Source organism: Metarhizium acridum (assembly GCF_019434415.1).
Source record: "Metarhizium acridum strain ARSEF 324 chromosome Unknown scaffold_13, whole genome shotgun sequence".
NCBI lineage: Eukaryota > Fungi > Ascomycota > Sordariomycetes > Hypocreales > Clavicipitaceae > Metarhizium > Metarhizium acridum.
Genome location: NW_027094016.1, coordinates 3,420,745 through 3,445,229, shown reverse-complemented (window position 1 = coordinate 3,445,229; position 24,485 = coordinate 3,420,745). Strand labels below are relative to the sequence as shown.

At 51.1% G+C, this 24,485-nt stretch overlaps 9 protein-coding genes across 11 annotated transcripts; 4 read left to right on the top strand and 5 right to left on the bottom strand.

Moving 5' to 3' along the window:
* Positions 1-5,875: 5,875 nt before the first annotated feature.
* On the bottom strand, positions 5,876-7,935 carry cwf16_1 (Pre-mRNA-splicing factor cwf16). Its single transcript, XM_066117906.1, has 2 exons — positions 7,769-7,935; positions 5,876-7,709 (listed from the first exon to the last, which is right to left on the bottom strand). Exons 1-2 carry the CDS (start codon positions 7,790-7,792, stop codon positions 6,879-6,881), a joined length of 855 nt encoding a protein of 284 aa, XP_065977699.1. The 5' UTR covers positions 7,793-7,935; the 3' UTR covers positions 5,876-6,878.
* Positions 7,936-8,100: 165 nt separating this feature from the next.
* On the top strand, positions 8,101-9,921 carry J3458_003692 (uncharacterized protein). Its single transcript, XM_007808599.2, has one exon. The coding sequence runs from the start codon at positions 8,277-8,279 to the stop codon at positions 9,258-9,260; it is 984 nt and encodes a 327-aa protein (XP_007806790.2). The 5' UTR covers positions 8,101-8,276; the 3' UTR covers positions 9,261-9,921.
* On the bottom strand, positions 9,426-9,896 carry SPT4_1 (transcription elongation factor spt4; the record flags this gene model as incomplete). Its single annotated transcript, XM_007808600.2, has 3 exons — positions 9,426-9,459; positions 9,515-9,768; positions 9,819-9,896. The coding sequence occupies 3 exons, from the start codon at positions 9,894-9,896 to the stop codon at positions 9,426-9,428; spliced, it is 366 nt and encodes a 121-aa protein (XP_007806791.2).
* A 94-nt stretch (positions 9,922-10,015) lies between the features above and the next one.
* On the bottom strand, positions 10,016-12,844 carry PPT1_1 (Palmitoyl-protein thioesterase 1). Of its 3 annotated transcripts, XM_007808601.2 has the most exons (7): positions 12,470-12,844; positions 12,302-12,382; positions 11,804-12,239; positions 11,511-11,754; positions 11,087-11,448; positions 10,903-11,027; positions 10,016-10,841 (listed from the first exon to the last, which is right to left on the bottom strand). In XM_007808601.2, exons 1-7 carry the CDS (start codon positions 12,608-12,610, stop codon positions 10,803-10,805), a joined length of 1,428 nt encoding a protein of 475 aa, XP_007806792.1. In that variant the 5' UTR covers positions 12,611-12,844; the 3' UTR covers positions 10,016-10,802. The 3 variants fall into 3 exon arrangements, with proteins under 3 accessions (XP_007806792.1, XP_065977697.1, XP_065977698.1); XM_066117905.1 differs by having other exon boundaries at positions 10,077-10,841; positions 11,804-12,382; XM_066117904.1 differs by having other exon boundaries at positions 10,016-11,448.
* An 839-nt stretch (positions 12,845-13,683) lies between these two features.
* J3458_003689 (uncharacterized protein) lies at positions 13,684-15,429 on the top strand. The gene has a single exon (XM_007808602.2). The coding sequence runs from the start codon at positions 13,802-13,804 to the stop codon at positions 15,140-15,142; it is 1,341 nt and encodes a 446-aa protein (XP_007806793.2). The 5' UTR covers positions 13,684-13,801; the 3' UTR covers positions 15,143-15,429.
* A 217-nt stretch (positions 15,430-15,646) lies between these two features.
* Positions 15,647-17,903, top strand: J3458_003688 (uncharacterized protein; the record flags this gene model as incomplete). The annotated part of the gene is made up of 1 exon (XM_007808603.2): positions 15,647-17,903. One exon carries the CDS (start codon positions 15,647-15,649, stop codon positions 17,735-17,737), a length of 2,091 nt encoding a protein of 696 aa, XP_007806794.2. The 3' UTR covers positions 17,738-17,903.
* A 159-nt stretch (positions 17,904-18,062) lies between these two features.
* Positions 18,063-19,071, bottom strand: RRP36_1 (rRNA biogenesis protein rrp36; the record flags this gene model as incomplete). The annotated part of the gene is made up of 2 exons (XM_007808604.2): positions 18,063-18,791; positions 18,850-19,071. 2 exons carry the CDS (start codon positions 19,069-19,071, stop codon positions 18,063-18,065), a joined length of 951 nt encoding a protein of 316 aa, XP_007806795.2.
* Positions 19,072-20,943: 1,872 nt separating this feature from the next.
* J3458_003686 (uncharacterized protein) lies at positions 20,944-22,175 on the top strand (the record flags this gene model as incomplete). Its single annotated transcript, XM_066117903.1, has 2 exons — positions 20,944-21,374; positions 21,449-22,175. Exons 1-2 carry the CDS (start codon positions 21,157-21,159, stop codon positions 22,173-22,175), a joined length of 945 nt encoding a protein of 314 aa, XP_065977696.1. The 5' UTR covers positions 20,944-21,156.
* A 451-nt stretch (positions 22,176-22,626) lies between these two features.
* On the bottom strand, positions 22,627-24,384 carry TEF4_1 (elongation factor EF-1 gamma subunit). The gene is made up of 4 exons (XM_007808606.2): positions 24,327-24,384; positions 24,057-24,243; positions 23,746-23,794; positions 22,627-23,687 (listed from the first exon to the last, which is right to left on the bottom strand). The coding sequence occupies exons 1-4, from the start codon at positions 24,354-24,356 to the stop codon at positions 22,712-22,714; spliced, it is 1,242 nt and encodes a 413-aa protein (XP_007806797.2). The 5' UTR covers positions 24,357-24,384; the 3' UTR covers positions 22,627-22,711.
* Positions 24,385-24,485: the final 101 nt, after the last annotated feature.

Below are 24,485 nucleotides of genomic sequence, written 5' to 3'. Positions count from 1 at the left end.
TGAGGCCGCTGAAAGGGCTCCTCATTTTCACATTCGATCTACATGCTCGAATACGCGACCCAAGTCGAGCCCTTTAACGACTCTGGAGATGGACATGTACATACATCGACTACATGGCAGCTCGAAGAAAAGCAAACCTTGCAGCTTACCAGAACACACACAATACGGAAGCTCATCTACCAAGCTTTGATAATACTAGGGGTCGACGTGGAAGCAATATTGTTCTGGTCGAGTACAGCACATGGACACGCAAGACCCCGAAATAGGGGAGAAGATCCATCCCACGAGACACAAGACAACACATGTTTTCTGCGAGGGCCCCCATGTTGCAAATCCCTACAAAATGCCAATTTTGCTAATATAGAGGACTGAAAATACCCGGGCAATTTTGAACATGGGCTCATCGGAAGTCGTCAGATGTGCCGACAAAACACGGTAGCCGAAGGTTCTTGCCATACTTTTGTGTCAATATAAACATCACTTGAGCCGAAAAGAGCCTGGTCGAGCTTACCGACCCCGATGCTTACATGGCTTAGAGAGGATAAACAAGGAGCGAGTTAACCATTAACATGGATCTATCTCGTTAAAAACAGGGTTACAGAGTGTTGGTGCTTCTAGAGCAGCAACCCAGCACAAAACACCAAACAGTACCATTACCCTTTATCCCAGATCCTTTCAAACCTCCAACGGCGTTTCATTTCACAGAAGAATAAAACTCGCCCTAACCCATCGCCAGTCAAGCGCGCTCAACGGCCAGCCCATTAAGCTTAGCTCTACTCTCCTGCTTCAGCGAATCTACCCCAAAAATATTCCACTTGGCGCTTGGAAACTATGACACGTACCTAATGGAGGCGAGATTTACAAAATATCTAGTATGTTAATAACGGGCTTTTAGAATTCGACTCGTCTAAAAAACCCTCAGATGTTTACTGTCATGGCTGTTGGGTATGATTACACAGTCAACAGCGGGCGAGATACAAATGGCAAAGATATTCTAGACCGCAAGGCAAGCATCCGTCAATTTGCACCACTCGTCTGTGGTGGGAGGCAAGATGTATTTGACCGAATCAGGTGCCTGGCTACCGCGGTTTATACTACAACATGCTGTAGTATACTAGCGTATACTTCTCGGTGGGCAAATATATTCTGCCAGGGACTGTAATTGATTACGGACCTCGTGCCGTACCGTGCTGTATCCTACTTACTGGCGGTAGTGAGTTACAATGGTGTTATTGCAGTCGACCTGTTGGTCGTAATGGAGAGATACAAAGACTACTTGAGCCTTTATTTTTAGAAGAAAATAACGGTGAAATATTACTATCGATCGGTTGAATCATGAGCCGTGCATAAATCGGAAATCGGAACAAGATTAAGCACAGAGTAAGAATCCTGAGCGGTGAGCACTTTGAACAGCCAAGATGAGTACTGTATAATATGTCAATTGGTAATGACTTGAGATGTAGTCTTGATTTTTAATGGGGGATAATATCCGTAGAAGTCACTAGTCATCTACTACACAGCACTTATAATACTCTTATAACCTTACGATCCAGGTCGTAGTGGATATACAGTGCCACAGGGCCAACATGTATAACGATAGAACCACCATTGCAGTCGGATCATTAAAAGACGGGCCACAGAGCCGGGAATTAGGGATGCATCCACATCGCGCAGTAGCATTACACCCGAAAACAAAAGTATCTCTCTGCAAGAAGTACTATTAGGCGAGACGGGAGTATCGATACACGCTTTAGTCTCGTCGACGTGAAACCCGCGTTTATGCGGCACACCGCGTGAGAGGAAACTGTATTAGTGTTGTTTGTTGACAGTAGCTCGTCTTTAGAAAGAGCCATTTCCAATCACGGAAGAATCATCGCAGAACACGTCATGTGGTGAGATTGACACGTATAATGTCAAACAAATGCAGTAGATGAACCAATCAACGTAACATCAGCATACGAGCGTACAAGCATACTCCCTTTCACGACTACGACTACATTCTTGTGCACCCCTCAACCTTCTTGGGCTCGGGACACAGCGGCGAACGAAACCCGGCGACATCGCATATTACTGAACACGAGCTCTTTGGTGTCGTCTATTATTCACTCCGGGTTGACTCCTAGTACAGATCCACTAAAGAGCAGGGTAAGCCCCTATAGAAGTACAGGAGATGGTTTCGAGTTAGCATTCTTCAAAAACACCAGAGCACTTACTTCAACAGACCCTGGTATACCAAAGTTGGATTAGTGAGTGAGATGCCGCGGGACCTGGGACGCGGTGCTGCAAAACCTCGTCCTGAAACATATTGCGAAAGAATGGCGGGAAGAAGATTGACAAGACACCTGGATTTGAAGAATATGACGGTTGGTGAACGTTGCCAGAGAAGAAATGGGTGAACTGGGTATGATAGTTTCGGATCCATTTGCATGAAGGGTAACTGCCATTGCACTTACTGCCTGCAGGAATCACATAACCACATTGTGGCATATAAGCTTCCTACGGGCACTAGAGCATGGCAAGCATCTGTCAATAGATTTACAGAAATGCTGCCCACGTCAGTTGTTTCTGATTAGTGCCAGGGTACAACGTTATCAAGACGAAGTGAAAGGCGTGCTATGCAAAAATGGCCAGACGCGTGCCTAAAAATCTTGTGGCGTCATACGCCACTTGCGAGGTCTGTGCAAGTTGTTTTCAGAGCACAGTCCGGGTCATTCCTTACGTGATGTCATGTCATAGAATGCTGCATTGAAAGCACAGGGGTGAGACTTTACCTCCTACAACACTGCAGGCCAAATCCATGTGCTTCACATTATTGAAAAGCCGACGTAGCTTCGACGCCACCAAGCTCATGATTCCTGCCCTTTTCATCTCCCAGTCATTCCGTCATCGAGGCAGGATGACCGTCGTCGGTCAAGTCAACAGGTCAAAGATGGATGCATAACTGCAAGATGCCTGTACAATGGGTCGCGTCGATGGCAAAGCAACATCATATCATGCCACCCTATAGAGTTTCCATACATAGCTCCCAAGAATCAATATTGTGGATGCATTTTTTACCAGCATCATCGAGATGACAGGATATTCGTTACTGTACTCAGAAATTATGTAGGCCAATATAAGTGTAGGGCATAGAAGTGGAAAGTGATGCCAATTTACCCACGGAAAATTTCCTTTGTACGCACGGAGATTGACGGATCAGGAGACTCCGAGCACACGGGACGGATCGATACGCACGTCAACAAATTGTAAGACTGGTAAACTTTGGCCGGCAGCTGGGTAGGTTGGCCGGTAACCCAGTAAGACAGACGTCGGTTCAGTACCCGTTCCGCTGGTGTGGCAAAAAGGACGGCCCATCAGTTGATTCAGTTGATCAGAAACGGAAACGTGCAAGTTCTCCGCAAAGTTTCTAATATCCGAGATTCGAACCACTCGTCCCCTTCCAGGCGCCAAATTGTTGTGGAACATCTATCTTGCCGCAAGTCCAACATGCCTCTCACACAAGGAGAGAACGAAGTGATGCCTGAGAGCGGCAAGTGGTGTGTTTGGGCCAAATGGGGGTCAGGGTTACAGACGATCCCTCAGATGCCCAGCCGTTGCTCTGATCACTGGACTCTGTTTGGTTCAGACCCTCGTTGGCAGTGGAGAAGAGTGGTCAATGTCGATCATTCTGTTCTGGCTCAAATCATCACGGTAGTGGCGCCATAAGAATATTCATCGACTGCCTCGAGCAGAACCGTCTGCGGGACGGCAAAAAGAATCAAACAGACGTTGTCTCACATCGTACTGGCGTAACTCATGATACCCCTGAATTCTTTCGTTTGACAATTTTCGAGGCCTCTAAACAGTGTGATGAGCAAAGTGTGTGGGTGTCACGAGACGTGCCTGGCCACGCATTGAGGCTCCGACGTGCGACCTGTATTGTCTTGGTGTGTTATTCCCAGCTTGAATCTTGCAGGAGGCGATGTCGCCACTGCTGCAAAACGGTCTTGACCGGAACGGCACACCGTCGTCATCGCTCTGATCATGCGTCTTGGACGGAGCCCAGGGTGTCTTGAGTGATCCACCGTTTTCGTTAGCTGTGACATCACAATGAACCAGGGGACGGCGACCGAACCAACCACTTTGTTGTGGCTTGTCGGGGCCGCTGACCTCACTCGTCCTTCAAAACTTAGTTGCCACGCTGGACACTAGATCCTAACCTCCACTGACCTCACTCACCGTTTGGGTGAGACGCTGTCATCGAGACGAGGGCCGATTTTTGGCTTTGAGTCATTGTTTGCATATCATTAACTTGTTGAGCGGCGACCAATTGACGGTAATTGGCTGAAAAGTGTTGCTAGACGCGTCAGGGTTCGCGTGCAACGAAAGGTTGCTTCTGTGGTAAAAAAAAAAATGTTCGCTTGCCAAGGTTGTCAGCTTGGTTTATTCGTTCTGGTTTATCCCTCAGCTGAACCAGGAAATTGCCCAAGCAATTAAAGGAGAGGCCACGAAGCAAGATGCGAGCCTTCACATGGGAAACTGGACAAAGATCGAAATCGTGGTCTCACGTATGGGAATGAGGCGCAAATGCCATTTGGCCCATTTCAGAAACCGAGGGATCGTAAGAATTATTCCTTCATATTTGTTGGCGTGAGTTGTTGAACCTAACAAAACCCAATCAATGCCCGTAAGTTTACGATGAACTCCACTGCTGCTTGGCCTTCTTCTTGGTTTGTGTCATGCTGTCGACTCTCTGAGCTGCCCTGTTGGGTTAAAGTTGGGTTAAAGAAGCCCGCCCCCCCCGCTTGTCCAATGATCTCATGGAAAACTTGGCAAAGTTGGCAGGCTCGCTATTTGAAGCTGCTCCCACGACCTTGGCAACGGAGGCGCCAACGAACGCGAGCCACGCCGGAATGTCACGGCCTCATTAGTTGCTAGACCTTGTGTGTGTATCGTACGTGGTTACGTGATGTATGGTGTCTGTAGAGGCGAGTTGTAGGGTGTTAAGTATAGCTGCTTTAGACCACGGTACTATTACAGAGACGAAGGAAAAGATCTGGGGATATAACACAAGGCATGACTCACAGCCATCCATCAGCCGGGGTTTTCCTCAGTGCAACACTCAATCTTGCCTCCACTTACCAGCATCCAATGCAAAACCAGTGGCCGAGTTTAGAAAAGGGATAGTACACCACTATAACCAAGGCCAAAATTCTTAAAGCTCGGCTTTGCTCTGGTGGCGAGGACCCTGAGCTCAGAGCTGTGGGTATCTTCCCGGATTCTGTGCCACCCATAACCTCGCGAAAAGGGGCAGCATGTTGCTAAATCCTGCCAAGGCCGTCGGGGGATGCCAGAGTCCGTTCGACCTGTTACGCCATAGATGCCCCAAGCCCCAGTGTCGCCGTCGATCACAAGGTCTGGAAGTGTCCAGCACGCCGTCGGTGATGCAACACGAAGTCAAAAATGGTAAGGATGTGGCCCCCACAGGCGAAAGAGGTCTTGGCTGGCGGTACGGAGTGCCTGGTTGGGTGTTGAGGGCAAGCAGTCAAGTGAGCGTGTGTGATGCATCGTTGAAATCCTCGAGGTGTGAGCATTAAAGTCGCGTTGTCGACCATACGGCAGCGAATTGGGCCGCTAGTTGAAGAAGAACAGGTCAAGAGGTGAGCAGACAGCGCAGAGGTCGTGATGCACGACTATCATTTCGTAATCCTGGTGAATCTCGCTCGAGGTGTGAATGAGCTCAGCCGGTGTCTGAAGGGATGGTTGGCGTTGATTTGTTGCCTCCGCCCATGCACGTAATATCATGGAAGGTTCGGTGCCAATGCTCCTTCCTTGCAATTGCCTCGCACAACTTGCAGCAATCCCCCACACCCCCTTCCCACACCCCCGGAGCCCCCTGCATCTCAGGCTGCCGGCAGGATCAAACTGCGCAGGTGGTGTCTGGTGTTTGCGGCCCCGCTCTCCTTCTCAATTACCCCCCGGCTAAAGCACTCCAAACCAGCAGTTTGAACCGACACAGACCAGCGCCCATCCTGATTTATAAAGATCCTACATCGTTGTGGTCCTGCTGCTTCCTACCATCTATCACAGCCCTACATCTTGCATCAGATCTCGGCAAGGTTGCTCCAAACAGGGCCAGTTCACGGACCGCAACTATCGTCATAGCCTCAACTTCTATACAACCACCTGCCGTTCTACGCCATTGTACTCCCCAACCACCACCACAATGCCTACCGTCCAGAGTTCATACACCATCTCCATACCCAATTCTCCTCCGCCACCTCGCAACTTGTCAACGTACTCCCGGTTCATACACGACCATACCAAGCGACAGATGGAGGCATCCGGTGCTTCTGAATCGACCCGCTCAAGTACGAGTAGCGCTTCGTCGACAAACACGAACTTGACCAACGGCGTATACCCGCATGACTATTAGCTGCACATTGCGAATTACAATTCAAAGAATCATCAGGGAAGAATATCGCTTGGCGATGCGGTCGGCTCTTGACCGATTACTGTCGAATACCTCTATAAGACAAAGATAAATTATGCAAACAACGGCGTTTTTGGGAATACATTCATGGAAATGATGGAGGCGTGTGGTGCCCTTGGTGTACTGGGAAAGCGAAATTGGCAATATGGGACATTTGATTCGGGTAGTGTGATGATTGAGCGAATTTTACATCTCCCGGCAACAGGAAATACGGATCATGCGGTGGTCTCAAACACGAATTAATATTTCATCTCAATTGTTTTTATCGCCAAGTGAAATCAACTTGTATCAATAGTGAATGCTTACAGGGAAGATATTCACACAAAATTCTCCGTGTCCGCATTGTGAAATGGCACTAATATAATACCCTCCAACTGTCGATAATATTTTACATGATTCTGCCATTTCAAAGCAGTGTGGGCTTCTTCTTAATACCCAACAGCGCTGAATGGTCCTTCTTCTTCTTCACTATCCGCTTAAATGAAGGCGGTGGAACCAAAGGCACTATCGGAGAGTCACCATCGACACTCGCTTGTTGCTGTGACATCCCGACGCTGCTAGAAGTATCGTCCAGTCCATCCACCCGCGTCTCTATCCGTGCCCGGGCATCTGCGAAAGCCTTCTTTGCTGCTTCCTCGTCCTCCTTCTCCTGCCTCGCGCGCTCCTCGTCCTCGGCCCGCACAATAGTATCGGCGTAATCCGTCCCCTCTTTCTCTGACCGGTGTATTCTTGCATTCCGTTGTCGAATCTCATCCAACATGTCTGCCGCGGCCATTTCCCTCCTGGCATCGGCATTCTTAGCCTCAAGGTCCGCCATTGCATTCTTCTCCTCTCCCCCAGCAGCTTCAGCCTCTTCCAATTCCAATCGATCTAGTCTCTCGTCGACCGTTTCTTCCTCCGCGGCTTTGTTTCTCCAGGGCTCCATGTTGCGCACAGCGCCCCTCACCATTGCGTAGTCATTGTTTTTAGGATCCGTTCGGAATATGATTTCCGCACTGCACCTGGTGCATTTAATGTGGAACTGAAAGATCTGGATATTCAGATACTTTTGTTCTATGTTCGTTTCTTTCCGCGCGTTGAACTTTCGCCCCCTGTAAATGAACTCTCCGCATGTCATGCACTTCATGCTGAATGGGGCCATGAGTCGCACCGTCTGGAAACGAGGTCCACTGTTTTCAGATTTTTGCACGCGGCGCCGAGCGAGTTCGCGGGGATCGAAATCCGCGGGATAGTATTTCTGGATGGAGTTGTTAGCGAAGGCTTCTTTCGGGGAGGAAAATGGCTGTGGAAGCCTACCTGAAGAACTTTACGCTCCGACATTGTATCTTGAGAACAAGACCTGCGCTTCTCTCACTATTAAAGTTATTATGAGGCAGCTTCCGAGGCGTTGTCGGGGCGACAGATCAAGACGACGGCTCTGACTCAACAGGGCGATTCGTGGATGGCTGAGAAATCAAGTCGGAATACGGCTTAATGTTGGAGAGAGTTCTAGAGATTGGTCGCAAGGCCGAGTGACAGTAGTGTCCCCGGTGAAGGCCTCTTGCAGCAAACGGGGCGGCAGATAAGATAAGCCCCACATCTTGCATGCGAGGCTGATGCATCTTCCAGTGACGACGTTTGCGAGACTGCGACAAGCTTTGATTCACCGAAGACTCGACAGCATCCTCTCGTGCATCGCATCGACAGAGTAAAAGCCCGTCTCCGTTGACTATCTCTAAATCTACCCTCTCAACACTTCATCGTCATATACCGACATTCCAACTCCTCCGTGATATTGCCTTAGAAAAAGCAACCGATCGCGACCATGCCGAAGGCTGAAGTGGGATCAACCAAGCATCTCTCCAATAAATTGAAGAGCAAGGGGCTCCAGCGTCTGCGATGGTACTGCCAAGTCTGCGAGAAACAATGCCGTGACGCGAACGGATTCAAAATGCACACGCAGTCGGAGAGCCATGTCCGGCAAATGCTGGTGGTTGGCGAGGACCCCAAAAAGTTCATCAACCAATACAGCGACGAGTTTCTGAAGGATTTTCTGCAGCTATTAAAAACCGGCCACGGCGAGAAACAAGTACACATTAATCAGTTCTACCAAGAGTATATTGCGAACAAGGAGCATATCCACATGAATGCGACAAAGTGGCCGTCATTAACAGAGTTTGCTAAATACCTTGGAAGAGAGGGCATTTGTCGCGTGGAGGAAACAGACAAGGGCATCCACATTTCATGGATTGATAACTCCCCCGAAGCCCTGAAGCGACAGGAAGCATTGAGGAGGAAAGAGGCGCAGGATCAGGGTGATGAGGAATTGGAACAGAGAATCATCAAGGAGCAGATTCGAAGGGCGCGAGCTAATGCAGCGAGTCGCGAGGGTCAACCCGAAGATAACAAAGATCGAGAGTTGAAACGCCAAGAGGGTGAGAAGATTACCCTATCGTTTGGTACAAAGCCAAGACAAGAAGAGTCAAAACCACCCAGTCAAGAATCACCTACAGAGCCTTCCGCATCACTCGGCACCAAGGATGCAGAGAGCAAAGCAGATTCCAAACCAGCTGGTTTCGGCGGTCTATCCCTGAAACTCGGCAGCAAACCGCAAACCAAGAACGTATTCGCAGAAGCAAAGAAGAATGCATTTGCAGGCGGATCCCAGAAGAGCGCCAAAATCGAACAACCAAAGAAGATGAGCGAGGCGGAGAGAATCATGCGTGAAGAGATGGATAAGAAGAGATCACGAGCTTCAGCAGGGTTCGGATTCAGCATGTCATCCGGGAAGAAGCAGCGCAGCAGCTGAGTGGCCGGCACCACTCTCTAAAAGAGTTCCTTCATGTATTATAAAACGCTTTCCCCGCATAGATACCGCGAACGTCATGACTGTACACTTTTGCTTCCATGTCTTTAATCATCCCAACGCCAATCGCCTAGTTGCAAAAGGTATCAAATCTCACCCCAAAACGCCCTATGCATCGGCCTCCGTCTCGGTGCCATCTCGTCTACCACAGCGTTAGCAGGTCATCCACCGTGCACATTTCCCCCCGCAACACATACGGAATATATTGTATCCTATATTCTTCTTCCAGTGTGGAGCGTATCTCATCTGGCAACTGCCCGGACACCTTAATGGCATACACACCCGCCACGTAGCCATCCAACCGCTGCCATTTGGCAACCCATGATTTCGCCGGGTTCGCAAGCGTAATGAGCCCCTCAAAAACTTGTGAAGTGCAGCTCTCGATTTGGTCCTGCGAGCCGGCAAGATGCAGGAATTCCTCGCAGTTGGGGCATCCCTCGTCACGGAAGCGCTGCCAAACTGTTAGCACTCAGCGGGGTTTCAAAGGCAGGTCGACCGCACCGAGTAGGTCATGACGATGGAGCAGACCATGCACGCGCGCAGGTAGCGCTGCTGGCCAGGCGTGACGAAGTTTGACATTCTGCGTTTGCGATGCGTTGCGATCGGTTTGACGAATCTGGCGGATGGCGGAAATGTCGACGGTCGAGGTGGTGTTGGGTTAGTAACTATGCATGTATCCGATATGCAATTCTCGATGGCCCTCATACAAATCGATATGAAAACAAAGCCCATTGTTCACCACCAAGTATTTGTTGGCCGTCAGAGAAATAATTCCATGACCAAAAAAAGAAAACAAAAATAGCCACAAAATGTCGCCAACACCATCAACACAAGAGTCAGTCCAGCAACGGGACCAAAAGACCTCTCACATATTACAAACAAGGAGGCTATCATCACCATTCTCCTACGCCCACTTAGTTCTCGCCACAGAGGGACCCCAGGAAATACAGCTTGATAACATCCTCGTCAAATCATATTGTACCGCAGCTCTAAAACAGTTTCTCGGACTGACAGGGCAAGCTATCCCGATTGACATACTCAAGACGCAGAATGAAGCATGTTGGCTTCGACTGCCCAGACAAGATCTCCAGTCCTTCTGTGCTGCTATTACGGCGTACAGAGGTGTGAGTGAGGGTGATACAAGATATATTTTGAGAACTAAAAGGTGTTCGGACTGGTTGGGACTTCTTACTGATGATCGGGGAGAGCAAAGCCTTGAATGGTTGGAGTAACATGCACCGTGTTGGAGAAATTGGTGGATGAAGAATGAAGTGGCACGAGATTTCGATTTACATCTACGGGGTATCTTTGTACTGGATACTCTTGTATTTTTTCTTCACCCGACCCAGAAACCAAGAACGAAGAGATGCAAAATTCACCCAGTATTGCCGCCATCTCCTGACTCCAAGTTAAATGCTGTCTTTGATGCCACTATCGAGACTTTTTGAAACCTTTTTTTTTTTTTATCTTATTCATCTTGTGGTTCTACATCAAAGATGACATGAGAGAACTCTGGGCATATGCCTGGAAAGACGTCAGACAAACGATACAAAACATGAAAGAAGGGTGCATATGGCAAGCTTACCATGGGCTTGATATCCGGATGGGGTACAGCATCAAACTGCTCATACCGGAGCTTATAGTCGGACTTGATGTTAATGTAAGCTCCACGATTCTCCGTTGAGTCGCAGTACTTGGGCGCAGAAAAGACTAGAATTTCGTGTCAGCACAGCATAAGAAATAGACATGGTTCCCGCTGCAAAACATACCGGTGATACATCTTCCATCATGCTGGACTTCATAACCATCCATTCGTACTTCATGGCTTCGAATGACGGCCTCAAGGCCGTTGTTCTCGCAGAACCTCTTGGTGACATCGGGCCCAAACTGCATGCCCACGCCTCTCTTGCTGGGCCCTCGGCCAGGTTCGTCTTGTGGATCAGTCCATAGCATCTCCATCATGAGACCAGCCTGTCCAGGTTGTCTTTGGTTGTGTCTGTTCAGCTTGCGGATATCATCCAAGGTGACTTTGTCATCGGAGAACAGGCCACCGTGGAGCACGAGATACTTCTTTCCAACGAGTGTAGCAAGGGGCAGGGCAGAAAAGCTTTCCGAGAAAAGCTTGAAAACTCTATAGTAGAAACTTAGCATCACAGTGACAAGACTATGTCATATAGGCTGAGCAGAACGTACCTTTCATTATACTTGGCCTTGCATTCTCCCTCGAAACCGTAAACGCGGTTCATGTCATCCGTCTCGTGGTTGCCACGATTGAGGAAGAAGCCATTGGGCCGCAACCACTTGAAAGCATACAGAAGCAAGGCAATCTCGGTGGACCATGATCCTCGGTCGACAAAGTCACCGTTGAACAGGTACCAGTGTTTGTCATTGGGAGTTCCATTCCGGCGGAAGAGTTCCATGAGATCAAAGTATTGGCCTGGCACCAGTTAGTTGACACTCCACCCTCGAGTCTAGAGAATACTAACCATGAGTATCACCACAGATCGTCAGTTCAACATCATCAGGGATATCCATCTCAACCATAGTAGCCTCGTCGTAGACGATGTTCTTGACCGCGATAATGATTTGGTAAACATATTTCCGGTGGATCTTCTTGCCATTCTTGAAGCGCTCCATCATGTCGTCAATGAATTCTTGTGTCATTTCGTTTTCTAAACGCACACCATCATACTCGGGTTCAACGACCATAGAATCGAGGTCCAGACCTTCGGCAGCCGAGGGCTCATCGCCAACCTCGATAGCAGCGAAAAAGGCGAGTTGGCGCACAATCTTCTTGCATTCCTCAAGCTTGAGTCTTGCATCTTTGTTGTTGGGGTCTAGTCTGACGCATTCCTTGAAATCATCAATCGCTTCTTTGGGTCGCAGGATAGCGGTTCGCGCGAGGCCACGTCGGTAGTAAGCCTAAGCAGGAATCAGGCTGGTTTGTCCAAGGACAGTAATGACATGACGAGGGAGCCACGAACCTTGATGAGCTTGGGATTTAGCTCCAGGGCCTTGCCGGCGTCTGCGATTGCATATCCGTACGCTTCGGTCTTGATGTAAGCCTATATGTGACCCATGTAGGGGCGCCAAGGTCAGTCACAAGACCATGTTAGATGTCGCATCGACGAGGGGCGAGGGCTTGTACGCACTTGAGCTCGGTTAGTGAAGAACGTTGGATCTTTGTCGTTCAGTTCGATTGCCTTGGAGTAGAAGTCGATAGCGGCGGGATAGTCGCCAGAGGCAAAGGACTTGTTGCCTTTGTTCTTGAGATCAACGGCTTCCTGAGACATTGCGAGGCGGCGGCCGAAGGCGGAGGGCGAAGGGTGGGGGAAGAGGGCAGAAGCCGAGAGAATAAGAGTGTAATGTACACTGAACCAGCTAGAATAAGATGGATACAGATGAACAAAAAATACAATTAGGACGCTTCTATAAGTCTATCGTCACCAAGGAAGGGCATATGCTAGGAGCGCAAGCAAATAGGCGCGGCGCTTACAAGAGAGAAGGGAAAAAAAAAGCCAGCCAAGATGCAAGTCAAAGTTAACAATAGATGGAGACGGCGTGGGATGGGGGCGATGTAAGTACGGGCAGTGGGGGCGGTACAGGAGGTACATGTGGAGTACTTGGGTGCCCAGGCGTCTAGCGTCCTGACCAAAGCTTTGTGAGTACCAAAGTATCTCCTAAACAGGGTATGGAGAAGCGACGGGTTAGACAACTTGGGAAGTCAATTCTACAGGGGCAGGCCTTGGAGCATTCGCACGGCTGGGGCAACATGGAATCAACAAATTGAACTGATCAAGCGTGACACTCGGAGAGGAACAAGCTGGACACGGGGCGCGGGATGAGCCTGCGATGCCTGAAAGCGGACTGTTGTAGCTACTAATAGGGGCATGCTTGACGCAAGTAGCCTTTTGGCCAGGTACCAAAACCTTACCCAGCTACTTAAGTACCTAGGTACTTAAAGTACATACCTCTAAGTAGATAACGTGCCTACCACCTACCTGGGTCCCTAGGTACCTAGGTAGGCAGGCAGCTTGGTGCTCAGGTACTACTAGACTTAGGCAAGAAGGGTCAAAATATTTCAATGCGCCGTATCACTGCCGCGGGCATCAGACTGCATTGGGTGTCTAGTAGAATTCCCAGCCTCTTGCAGCTCTTGTGAAGTGAGACATGGCACTGGGAGCACCGAGGCCAGAGCATTGGGCCCACTTAAACTAGCTTGATTGATTGATAACAGTAGCAAAGTGTTGCCTGCAAGCCGCAGGCAAAGGCAAACCACAAACCCCCGTTTGACGCATAATGGTGGGGCCAGGTTGTCTGCTCGTTGCTTTTGAAGCTAGCCTTCCCTTTCGCCATCGCCAAATCACTTTCTATGTCCCAGCAATATCAGGCACCGCAATTCGAAGTCCTACTGCTTCGTCAGAATAATAATCATGCGCCCCGGTTTATAATTCCATACCTCCGGTCATCTTCTCACATCCAAAATGGACACTCAGTCAGACCAGGCCTCCAAGGCCCTTGTTCGGAAGCGAACAGATACCGAGTTGATGCCTGCACCACCGCCTGTCAAAAAGATCAAGAGACCCAAGAAGGTCCTCGATGAAGATTCATACACCGATGCTCTCTCACAAATTATTGCGAGAGATTTCTTTCCCGGTCTGCTGGAAACTGAAACCCAACAAGAGTATCTCGATGCTCTCGAATCCAAGGATGCTGCCTGGATATCGAGCGCAAGCCGGAGATTGCAGCATGTAATGACACCAGGACGGCAGAAGGCAACACCAGCACCTCAACCATTCAACGATGGCGGTCGCACTCCTACCGCCTTTGTAGGAGACACGCCTAGATCCATCGCATCCAGAGTGGCGCATGAATGCCCCAAGCTCGACACCAATATGAGCCTTTCCAAATTTCAAGCAACATACACAAGTGAAGACAATGAAAGCTTTTACAAATTGGTCGACAAGCAGAACCAGAAAAAGGCCGACAAATATGCCTGGTTGTGGCGAGGAAACAAACTCCCTTCCAAAATGATGATGAAGCAGAAGGAGGTTACAGACAGGCTGGCGGAAACTCATAGTCTGGTGGACGATGGCTTTGAACGCGACAGACTCGCCATCAAGGACCGTGAGGACCGACCAGCTAGACCAGATGCTTGGAATGCGGCACCCCAAAATGGGCTCATGTTTGAGCCGACAGGCCTCGAAGACGGCGTAGTAACCATGGCTCAGCAAGCCGACGATGCGTCTCGAATGCCCCCCCGGGCTATCGTCTACGCGAACACACGAGCCCCTCAACCCCATGTGCCTGAGCGACCGCCATCCCCTACCATGTCGTCTGTGAGGGATGCCATTGCAGGAAAGCCTCGCCCAGACGACCAAGATTCTAGCGTTGTTGGTGGCGGCGAGACTCCAAAGGTTAATGGCTACTCCTTCGTCGATGACGAGGATGACGATGAGCCAGACATTTCCGCAGCGCAGAATACCATCAATTTGGGTCCCGGCGACTCTCACAATCCGTTCAAACTTCAGGAGCAAAGGAAGAGGGAGCTTCTCCATGAACGCATGGTAGATCGAATCTCCAAATCTAACAAGGAATCGTCACGGCATGGCTTCACTGGTAAAGATACGACGCCGACAGTTCCCAAATTTCCCAGCAGCCCTAGAGTTTCGGGAGACCTGACACCTGCCGCTGAAAGATTATGGAGCAAGATGGCCACTCCACGCAACAAGACTCCAGGAAGTTCCTTTGGGTCGTCTACTCCTCTAAGACCGAGAGGATCACTGTTAAGAAGCGTAACTCAACCCGGCACCAAAAAGGACTAGGCAATCGCCAGACTATGAAGCCTCACCTTAACACGCATCAAGATACGATGTAATGATGATTTTTATGAGGCCCAATATTCCAATAGTAGCATCAGCATTTTACGGCGTTTTAATCGGAAACGGAAAGACTCGAGGTATTTCAACTAAGGGCCAATTAGAAGTGGGTTTGTTAATACACAGGACTAGGGTTGCAATGAAGGATATTTGGTTCCATGAAGAAATATGGCGTTGGAATATTTTAGACTTGATAATCATTAAAGCTAAATTGGCTTTGCAATTCTACACCTTGTTGATGTCGTTTGACAACGTAACTAGGATGTGGTGGACATGTACATGGTAATCGTATCCGCTTACCTGCATATAGCCATGAGATCATGACCCAAAAAAGCTCCCTACCCACTTCCAAGCACCGTCGTTCACAATCGGGCTCGATCGAAGCAGTCATATCGCCAGCCACTGCTCAATTGTCAATGCGCCCTCGGCGACCCGAGGTTTCACGCGGTCATGAGGTTCGTCGACCTGGCCATTGATGTTGCAGCATTGCTCAGCGCCTCGCGATCAGTAGCTGCCAAGCACGTCGCCCTGAGGTCACGACAGTTTGATGCGTACGCCAAGACGTCAGTTATTACTGCGAAATGGCGAGATGCGAAGCCCACTGCGTCGGCTACGCAAAGCGAACCCGAGAACAATAGCCAATCGGAAGGAAAACGCGACGCTACGAAGCAACCAACCGACCCTTTGAGCCAAAGCCCGCCGCGACCCGGACACGAGGGCTACCAAATACGGACCGATGAGTCGAAGGAAACTAGCACTGCTGCCTACGGGTATGCAGAGGCCGTCAAGCAGAGACAAGAGGCTCTGAGGGCTGCCGCAGAACAGAAGGACCTTCCAGAAGGCGTTGATGTCAACATCTTTCACACTAGTCGAGGATCAAGCGTTTTGAGCTCGGTACGGAAGAAAAACGCTGCCTCAAGAAGATCACAACCTGGCGGTCCAGCAAAGGAACATCCGTTGCGGCACTGGCCCAGTCCACCGCCTGTACTACCAGAGGTTGACAACCCAGTGTCTACAGAACCAAGGCCGGAAGGAAAAACCACCTCACACTTCAGTGCTACTGTTGCTGAGTCACAATCGACTTCGGACACATCACAGGAGCCCGTCCACGAACCAAGCCAACCCGAGACAAAGAAGCTGGACAAGCTGGACAACGAGGCAATAGAACTAGCCAAGGACTTCGCCGGTGTGGGAGCCCCAAGCACGCCAACATATGCTCTCCGGGAGTCGAAAGTCCCGGCGACGCGATTTAGTCGACTCTGGAACTACGGCGGCCTAGCAGCCGGCATGCTCGGGGGGGCCATGACTGAGAGTGTAAGCAGAGCCTTTGGAGGGGGTGGCCAAGGGTCTGTCCTCTTGAGCGGGAAGAACATGGAAAGAATGGTGGCGAAGCTGTCACGAATGAGGGGAGCTGCCCTGAAGCTTGGACAAATGATGAGTTTTCAAGACTCAAAAATGCTCCCCGCCCCCATCCAGGAAGTTCTGCAGCGTGTGCAAGACAGAGCAGACTACATGCCCGCCTGGCAGCGTGACAAGGTCCTGGTGAGCAACCTGGGCGAGAACTGGCGAGACCTGTTTAGCGAGTTTGAAGAGACGCCCATCGCCGCCGCATCCATCGGCCAGGTCCACAGAGCGACTCTGAGGTCGAGCGGCGAAAAAGTAGCCGTCAAGATTCAGTTCCCTGGCGTCGCAGACTCCATCAACTCGGACCTGGACAATCTGGGCATGCTCCTAAACGCCACAAAGCTACTCCCCAAGGGCCTCTACCTCAACAAGACCATTGACAACGCCCGCCTGGAGCTCGGCTGGGAGTGCGACTACGAGCGCGAGGCCCAGTGCGCCCTCCGCTACAGAGAGCTGCTCAGGGACGAGCAAGACGTCTTCGTAGCACCAAACGTCCACCTGGAAGCCTGCGGCAAGCAGGTCCTCACCATGGACTTCATGGACGGCGTGGGCGTCACGCGCGTCAAGTCCTTCACCCAGGAGCAGCGCGACTGGATCGGCACGCAGATTATGCGCCTGTGCCTCCGCGAAATCACAGAGTTCAAATTCATGCAGACGGACCCCAACTGGACAAACTTCCTGTACAACGCCCGGCACAACAAGCTCGTGCTCCTGGACTTTGGCGCCTCCCGCGACTACCCCGAGGCCTTTGTCAGGGAATACGTGCGGCTCCTCGACGCCGCGTCCCGCTCGGACCGTGCTGCCATCAAGGAGCTGTCCGAGAGCCTGGGCTATCTCACCGGGCACGAGAGCAGAGCCATGCTCGAGGCGCACACGCAGTCTATACTGACGCTCGCCGAGCCGTTTATGCAATCGGCCCCCGACGTGTACGACTTCAAGGACCAGACGATTACGGAGAGAGTCAAGGCCCTTATTCCCGTGATGCTGAGGGAGCGCTTGGCCCCCCCGCCGGAAGAGACGTACAGTCTGCATCGCAAGTTGAGCGGTGCGTTTCTGCTGTGCGCCAGGCTGGGGAGCAAGGTCCCCTGCAAGCAGATGTTTGTGGACAGCGTCAAGAGATCAGGATACGTCAGCTAGAAAAGGGACGACGGGCTTTGTATCACCAGATGTATAATAGATGGGAAAAGTAGACCGGCATTTTTGGTGCACGACATAGACAGGCGTGAGATGGGCTCACGACTTTTTTAAAATTCGAGGTGACCAACTACACAAGGCAGTTTTTTTTTTTAAACCACGCTTGGGAAGAAACATTTCCGCATTCGTGAATATGAACCCAAATCCCACCACTAATGCACGTTTACAAAATTCACCACTTGCAGAAACACTCGGCACATGATAGATGGCTAAAAGGTCTCCGTGCTAGGGTATTTACAAGCACGCCGCGCAAAACGAAAAAAAAAAATCACCTCTCCCTCCGCTGCAGCCCATCCAGCTCCTTCTTCTCCCTGCCGCTGACCTTCTTGCGCTTCCGCTCAATGGCCCTGTCCACCTGGCCCTTGGTCATCTTCTCGTACCTGTTGAGCAGCAGCCGCTTCTTCTGCTCGCTCTTCTTGAGGTAGAAGGGCGTCTTGCCCTGCGCCACCAGCTCCTTCTCCTTGCTCCTGTGCTCGGCCAGCAGCCTGTCCTCGTCGTCCTTCCTGGCGCGCGACTTCTTCTTGGACTCCATGGACGCGAGCTGGCGCTTGAGCTCGTCGCGGGCGCGCGCGTCCTTGGTGGTCTTGATCTGCGCCCGCAGGTCGGCCATTTCGCTGTCGCGGTAGTCGTCGAGGAAGGCGTATGCCCTGCGGGCCTTGGCCTCGTCGAGCTTGCCGATCCTGCTGACGGACGGGTCGAAGCGCGGGTCGCGGGCTTTGCGGCGGTTGTCGGGGATGATTTCGCGCATGCGCGAGACGGGCCGCTTGGAGGTTTGTTCGAGGGGCGCGTGTTTGGAGGAGCGCTTGGGGGGCGCCGTCTTGGGGGGTTTGGAGGGCTCCTTTTGGAGGAAGCCGCGGGTTTCTTGGGGCGATTGGTGGTCGGAGGGTTTGGGGGTTTTGGATTTTCGGGCTGCGGCAGGGAGGCAGGCCTGGGCTCGGGCTAGGGCGCCGAATGAGATGGATGTTAGGTCGGCTTTTGGTGCAGAGGAGGAGGAGGACTGGTTGCGGGATCAGCATGGGATGATGGGTGACGGAAGGCGTGGGTTGCAAATATACCTCTGGTTCACTCTCTGCGGATTGATTCTGTTCGTCGTCGTCGTCGTCGTCGTCGTCGTCTTCGTCGTCATTGCTCTCGAGGCTGCCAATTCCTTCCTCGGCTGGCCCATGGTCATCCGAGAGATGGCCTTCCAATTCAGGCTCTGGTTCCCATCTGTCTTCGCGTCTTGGCCGCACCCGGCGCTCAAGGCCGAGCGACGGTATCTTTCTTTTGGGGGGCATGGTGCCGTAAATTTACACCATGGGCCGGTAAATTAGTTGGTGGGCAACGGCCGGCTGCGAGAACAATGCCGCTGAGAAGTGAGGATGGGAACGGCGATTGTGGATTTTTTGATGCGGGATGTCGCTTATCGATAAGACATTGAATTGATGGTGGCCGGCTCGTCAGTCTAGGGTGCCTTGGACTTGGGACTCCTCGACAGGATTTCTACACTTTTTTTATGATCGAGAATGAACTTTTGAGCTGTCAGTACCGCTTGACAAAAAACTTGAGAAGGCAAAGTTACCTCCCGTGGCAAGACGATTACTTGAGTTTTTATCGCCGCTGAACCCATGTTGCGCCAAAAGTGGAAGGCCGTCAGCTGGAAAATGTGTGGCAACCCGCAATATGACTTGGGCTCCAGGAGCCAAGTCCCTGATACACCAGTTAATCTCTCAATGGCCCTGGGGACGATTGTTCAAATTCAGAATCCAAGTTTCAAAAACTCATATGGACTCTGCAAAGCCACTCTTTCGTTGCCTTGGCCAACAAGGTACAATATCCAACTGCACATGTGACAAGATTTACTAGTTTCTTTCTTTGACAAGTCGTTGAAGCTCATAATTCACTAAACTCTATTTTTCAGCAATCTTTTAACTTTGGTAAATGCTCCAAACCCAAGACCAAGGACCCGCCGATTGGCCTGAAACATGTGGCAGAGCTACAGTTTATCAAAAGGTTTGTGTATATATTGATATCGAGGACCTCAATTTTCAAATGGCCATATCTTTTCCCTCACAATGTCTCTTCTATCTTTCATGACTTGTAACGCACACACTACATCAGATAATCACAGCACCTGGCATCTGGGATCGTGTTCGGCTGCAACAACTGATAGATAACGAACAAGACGTATCATACACTCTGCGACTAGAACATGTTTCGTTTCCCGAACAATAGGTGACCTAAGGAAGATGCTCGTATCAACATCATGTCCTCCTTATTAAGACCTCCGGTCACAATTAACGTGTCTAGTCTTGTTGCCGGTTACGCCCCCGACACCTACCACTGGCGCATTTGCATCACTCTCGCCGCAACACAACATTTCCCCTTCATGGCGCCTTTTCCATACCCAAGTGCTACATCTACCCTGTCGACAGGTTCGTCCTGTCAAATCTCTTCCTTATTCATCAGCGGAACATTCCCCCTACCCTGTAGTTTCAACTGTCCAATGCGACTTCTTCTCAGCGCCACGTCCAGCATTGCAGTTACCCCAGTACCCGAAGCGTTATATTGCATTGTGCCGTGATCCAAGACACATTACGGCCAAAGTCTTTGTGAGCGCCACGTTCAAACGCGTCTACAGTACAATCATATGTCGGAGACAAGAGGTGAGTATGGAACTATAAAACGAAACCAGTTCGTGCCCACATGTGAAGCCTTTTTTCATCAAAAGCCCCCGAGGTCTCACTGGACGATGGCGGAATGCCCCAAATATATTGTTGTACAGTCTTTATTGTGATAAAAGATAAATAACAACCTGCACCAACAGAGATTCCTCCACTTTTGTTAGTGCAGCTGGCAAGCCTGACGATAATAATCTCCTCTATTCATCTTCCTCGCTATTTTAACAGGCTGCTTGTTAGGGGTGGCAATTTTATTAGCAGAGCATGTAGGTCCACTCCACAATCTACCGACATACATGAGTATATTCACCTGTTTTATAAGTTAAATCTCCAAATAACGACGCCAATAATAAAACAAAAAATAAACATCCAATAGTTCCATTCGTTAATAAGCCGGTCAGCTCGGATTCAACCGGGCCCCAAAATGGTCCAAGCAGCCCCCCTCGCCCCCCCACCAGGCACGAACCAGGTCCCCGCCCCCCACCAGCTGGCAGGGACCAAGTTGACCCATACACAAGCCAGGCCGCATCGAAAAAGCTCCGCATGGAAAACACCACCAAGCGACTTCGATCCCAACTTCATCGCAAACATTGAGCGGCAAACATCCAGCCCGTCGACACCACCTGAACAGTCAGCCGCCCATAACCTCCACCCCCCTTTCCTTTCTCCCGGACAGCATCTCTCACAAGGCCCAAAACACCAATGGCTACAGGCCTACCGGGCCGCAGCCTCTCAGCCGCCATGACCAAGTCGTCCCTCAAGCAAACAACACTAAACGCCCTCGCCAACTCCTTCACGCCAGCAAGCGCCCTCGCACTAGGCAAGAAGAACGCCGCCGCCGCCGCCGAAGCCAACACCAAGAAGGGAATCAAGCGCAAGACCGGCAAAAGGGGCCTCCAAATCATCCAACCCCTCCAAGCGTCAGTTTCCAAGCAAAAACCCCCTCCCCCCCAAAACCACCATTCCAACCCCAGCGACAACTGACCAAACAAAGAAAATCCAGCTCGTCAGAAGAGGACGCCAAACCCCTCAACCCGCGGCAGCCCCCCTCCCTCTCGTCAGGCGGCATCCCCTCCCCTTCCACGCGCTACCTGGCGCAGTCCCTCGCGCCGCCCACGCAGCTCCCCCAGCCGCGCCGCATCCTCGTCATCCTCGACCTCAACGGCACCCTGCTCTACCGGCCCTCGCGCCGGCGCCCGTCGCACTTTGTCGAGCGCCCCCACGCGCGGAGCTTCCTCAAGTACTGCCTCGACACGTTCCACCTCGCGATATGGTCGTCGGCGCGGCCCGACAACGTCAACAGCATGGTCGCCCAGCTGCTCGCGCCCGACGAGTGCGCGCGGTGCGTCGTCGTCTGGGCCCGCGACCGCCTCGGCCTCTCGCCAGAGGACTACGACGCCCGCGTCCAGGTGTACAAGAGGCTCTCCACGGTCTGGGACGACCCGCGCGTCAGGGCCTCCCACCCGGACGCCGCCCGCGGCGCCTGCTGGGACCAGTCCAACACGGTGCTGGTGGACGACTCGCGCGAGAAGGGCCGGAGCGAGCCCTACAACATCCTGCCCGTGCCCGAGTTTTCCGGCCTGCAGGGGGAGTCGCCGAATGTCTTGCCCCAGGTCCACGATTATCTGAATGCCCTGTGCTTCCAGGCCGACGTCAGTCGGTACATGCGCGAAAACCCATTCCGTCTCGACTCTGGGTACACGTTACCAGAGGCTTTTTGATCTTTTTGTTTTTTTAAATCTTCTTTGCCCTTGGCCACTAGGCCTGATAGAATTTTTGTCCAAGGTTCCGGCTCCTCAAGAGTATGTTGGTGTGTGCGAGCGATTGTGCCATTAAGGAATAGTGTGACGAGGCCGGTATGAAGCTGAAGAAGCTGATGGACGAGAGCTTGGTAGGAATGTTGGGCAACCCTGAGTCTGTGACGCCATGGAACTCAAGCATACATGGCCAACAATAGACATTGTCATTCTTGCGATACCCAATTTGATAGACTAAGTGACGAATACATCACTTTAATGTTTTCAAGGCAAGCATTCTTTGGCTTGTCAATCCACTTGATATTTGTTCGTTTCACTATTGACAAGAGCCGTTGTATTTGACCTGACCTGACAATATTTAGAAAGCGTCATAGCAGTCATGTCACAACATGCATCACTGCATGCCTTCATTATTTAGTTTCATTCCTGTCCTCCCATTCATCCCATTCCAATCATGTGCCATCATCATCTCTTCATTCCACCTAGTCCTGCCCCGAAATTTATTTGAAGACCTTGTCACCGGCGTGCTCATACTCCTTGCCATTGACGGTGATTGGCTTGCCACAGTCCCAGTGCAGCTCAACAAAGGCACGGTCCTCGGCATTATTGGGGTCAAGCTTCTTGAAGGTGTACTGCTCGTAGTCGGGAGCGACGTCAAAAACGGGCTCGAACTCCTGGCCACGGATGATAAAAGCACCCTGGATAACAGAGTTGAAGTCCTTGCCGAAGACGGAGGCGACTCCGAAAAGGTGCTTGCGGGAAGCCTCAATTCGCTCAGTGAACCCACCGATGAGGTTCTTTGACATGAAAGTCATCTTGAGCTCATCGTTGTAGTTGTAGTCAGCACGCCAGATGGAGTACTCCTCCCAAGGAACAGTCTCCCAAACCCACTTCATGGTCTCGGAGAGGGTGCCGGCCGTCCTGGCGTTGGAGTAGTTGCGCTTCAACTCGTCGAGAGGAAAGGTGGCGCGGGGCAAAAGGTCAATAGGGTGCTTAGGCTTGGGTGCAGGGGCGGGCTCATCCTCCTCAGCTTCGGCAGCGGGCTTGGCAGCAGGCTTAGGGGCCGCCTTGGGAGCCTCGGCCTTCTTGGGAGGGACATTGGTCAAGGCAGGCTTCTCGAGGAGAGGCAGCTGCTTGGCAACAGCAGTGATGATGGGCTGGTTGACAACGGTCTCGTACCAACGAGTGGTGTTGGGGTGCTCCTCGCGCCACTGCTTGTCGAAGAAGTACTGGAAACCACGGTTGAGGAGAGGGGCGCAGAACAGGTCAGCGAGAGTGATGCGCTCGCCAACGAGGAAGGTGTTGTTGAGCAAGTACTTCTCAACGACATCAATGGCCCTCTCAACGACCTTGGAGGCATCATCAACATTCTTCTTATTGTAGGGGGCCTTGCCAAGGAGCGGTCGGAACCAGTCGGCGAGAGGCTGGACGAGCTCAGAGTTGAAGAAAGACATCCACTTCAGGATGGAAGCATAGCTAGCACAAAGTCAGCACTTGAAGCCAAGAAACCAACAGCTCAAGAGGAAATACGTACTCCTGCTTGGTCTTGCCAAGGAGGGTGGTCTTCTCATTCTGAGAGGTTACTATTGCAGACAATGTTAGTGTCTAGTCCAACCAAAGACGGTTAATGGCTCAATTCATCAAGGAATTATAAACAAGGCAATTTAGGCAGAGATCAGAAGTTAGGCTTTATCCACACAAGGAAATTTTCAGACAGGGATAACTGTATAAAAATGAAAGGCTAGGTCATCACATGCACTGAATCCCAACAGACAAATACGGATTGCTGCTGGAAGAAGATGGAAGAGTTTGACAAACAGTCGTAGGAGAGCAGAGAGGACCTACCGTAAATGGCGACAGCAATCGCCTCGGAGAGAGCAAAGCCATCCTCGCCAACAAAGGCAGGGATCTTGCCAAGTCCGCTGGCACTCTGGTGCTCGGCAGTGGGCTTGCCAAACTCGACCTCGGAGACCTTGAGATCGAGGTTGTTGGCCTTCGCGACCGCCTTGATGGCGACGGAGCGGGGGTTGTCCTACAATCAGACAGAATAGTTAGGAGACAAGCTTCGTGATTTGATAAACGAAGAAGAATCTGGAAGATGCTCGGTTGACATACGGAGTGGGTGAAGAGGGTGCCGAAAGCCATCTTTTTCAAAATTTCTTGGGTACGAAAGATGTGATAGAGAAGAAGAACAAAAGGAATCAAGACGGAGAGGAGTCGAGGAAATTTTTAATAAAATGGGGAGCTTGTCGAACTGCCCCTCGCTGCGTGGCT